Below are 2,664 nucleotides of genomic sequence, written 5' to 3' on the forward strand. Positions count from 1 at the left end.
AAAACAAAGACGGTAGGGGGAGAAACAAAGAGGAGGAAGGAGAAGAAACACAAAGAAGGAGGAGATGCAACTGAGGACATTACGTCCTCGACCATCAAACCTCCCAAAACAAACAGGCCTTCAAAGGCAGCTCAGTCCAGAATTTTCCGAGGATTTCAATCTGAAGTAGAACCTCATGTTATGAAAATTATCTGGACAAGTGGGGATAGCCAAACGAACGCCGTGAGCGAGCTTCACAAAGTGAATCAGAAAATAGAAGCATGGAATAAAGAGCATAACTTTTGGGCTGCAGATGGTACCTTTGATATTGACGACTTTATATCCATCAATCGTGCGATTGAGTTGGCGATTAAAGAAAATGATCCTAATGCATTTGACATTGCTAAGACACGCATGGACAATATTATTGAGCTGCGCAAATACCCAAGATGATGGCAACTTCGAAAGAAGGACTTCTTGAAAGCCGCTAAGGTCTATGACTCGGAGAAGGAATACTTCTATACCCCCCTAAGCCATCACGGCGCTTCAACACATACTCGTGGGAAATCAAGGCCCAAAGGCGACAAGAGGCCTGGTACTCCAACACCCACCAGCAAAACAAAAGGAAAACAGAAAGTGATAGGCAGCTATCAAAGTGAGGAAGAGCCGAGTAGTGATGATGAGCTTGCCGCTTCAACACCCCCCAGCAAAATAAAAAGCAGACAGGAAGTGAAAGGCAAAGAGAAACGCACAAATCCGCAAAGTGACGAGGGATGCTCTGCCCCCAGTACTCTCTGAGTGATCTCCATCGCCTGCACTGTAATTCCCCTATGGGAGTTAGGGAATTGGAAGATAGAAAACCATGCGGTGTCAGCAATCCCTGGGGCAGTGAGCTCTTTGAGGATTGCCAGAATTTTTAGTGAAAAGGTAACAAAGATAGAATTCCATGTGGTGTCAGCATCTCTGGGAAAGTAAGCCCCTTAGGGAATGCCACAATTTTGAGTTATTAGCGACCATAGTAAACTTCCCTTAGGGGCGCCATAACCTCAGTAGAGAAGGCCACGAAATTAAAAGTCCGTAAGGAGCCAACGTCCATCAGAGGATGGCACAATGCTGAGTGAAAAAGCCACAGAAAAAATGCCCCTGGGGGGCATCAGCTTTTTTAGGTGAATCATGATTTCAGGGTTCAGCAAGCGCTATGACTTCGGAGAGTAGTGGTTCGAATTTATAAGTGGATAGATTGTAGATTCGGCGGCTGCATCATGACACATACTTGTGAAAACAGCCAATAAAACTTCGACGAGATATACTTTCCAAAAAGAGCTTAGTGATGATTTCAAATTAACCCTAATTTACAACAGAATCTTTCTTCTATTCTTGCTTCTTCTCAAGTTTCTCTTGCTTTCCCTTCTTCCCTGCTCCTAGACTTCTGATATTGCATGTAGTTCTCGCACGTTGTTCGAGATGGAGGTGGATAATGCTTCTCCTGTTTCTGTAAGAGCTACGTCTTTCCAGGGCTGTATGCATGGCACTCACTATATCCTTGTCTGGTGGTGGAAAGTGGCTGTTCGAAGCATCAGACTTGTTAAAGTTAATCGTAAAGTACCAGTTGTATTCATGGATGAGGAGATAAACGCCCTTGCAGTGACAGTCATCAAAGTAGCTACGCAGCATACGCTGGAGTGTGCCTTTCCGTCGGTAACGCATCTGCACGAGGCTACTGTGCTCAGTACATGGCTTCTTGACACGCTTTGAGTCTGATGTTTGCATGGTGTAGCATTTAATTCCAGTGAAGGTGAAGGATCTGGGACTTGATTATTATCACTTGATATTATGGGGAGAGGTCTCAATTTATAGCTACGAGCGAGTGTTGTGCTTCATTAAGCCAAAAGTCGCTTTTTCAAAGTGTACTTCTGTCGGATCTGACTAGTCGGTTTGCTGCGGCGCTTGCATGCTTGGGCCGCGATCTGCGATCCGAAACCGTGGCCCACCCCATTGTGTCTCAATTTTCCACTCGGCCACGCGATCCGATCATTTATGCTAAAAGAGAGCATGAAAGTTAAGAAGGAAAAAAAACCAAAAGCCGACAAGAAAAAATAAAAAGAAAAAATAAACAAATAAACATAAATTAATGACTGGATTGATTGGGATTGGTAGCCCTGGATTGAAGCCGAGTACGCTGAGATCTGTTGCAACAGAAAAGCCAGAAGGTGAAGAAATAGGTCAAAAAAGCTGGAAGTGTCCTTACTTGAAATCACACCGTGCGGAATATGGAATTCGTTAATCTGAATGAAAGGATAGAAGCACACTAGAAAATCGAATGCAGAAATGCATAAATTGAAAGATGCACTTCCCTGCGCCAAGAACCGGCTAAGCCTTACAGCCTGTTGGACGAGTGTCGAGGTACGATGAGATACATAGCGCTAGTCTGTAATAGGAATCGAGAGCCCAAACGGCAAGCCGCTAAGCTTTAAGCCGCTAAGAGACCTGCTGAGAATAATGCCAGCGCGATTCTGTTTATTCTCACAAAACTTAAAGCATATACGAACCATCCAAGGAAAGGCCTACAACATACTCTAGCTCTTATTTCTCGAAACGTCTCTGTATTTTGAGCTTCAATATTTAGTTTACAGCAATGGAGATTGACAATCACGCGATAGAAAGCAGAATAGAAGGGACGGATAC

At 44.1% G+C, this 2,664-nt stretch overlaps 1 protein-coding gene across 1 annotated transcript; it reads left to right on the plus strand.

Annotated features, from left to right (window-relative positions):
• Positions 1–1,152: 1,152 nt before the first annotated feature.
• Positions 1,153–1,734, plus strand: HCAG_01750 (predicted protein; the record flags this gene model as incomplete). The annotated part of the gene is made up of 2 exons (XM_001544653.1): positions 1,153–1,190; positions 1,425–1,734. The coding sequence occupies 2 exons, from the start codon at positions 1,153–1,155 to the stop codon at positions 1,732–1,734; spliced, it is 348 nt and encodes a 115-aa protein (XP_001544703.1).
• Positions 1,735–2,664: the final 930 nt, after the last annotated feature.

Source organism: Histoplasma capsulatum, genomic scaffold (genome assembly GCF_000149585.1).
Source record: "Histoplasma capsulatum NAm1 scaffold_1 genomic scaffold, whole genome shotgun sequence".
NCBI classification, from domain to species: Eukaryota; Fungi; Ascomycota; class Eurotiomycetes; order Onygenales; family Ajellomycetaceae; genus Histoplasma; species Histoplasma mississippiense.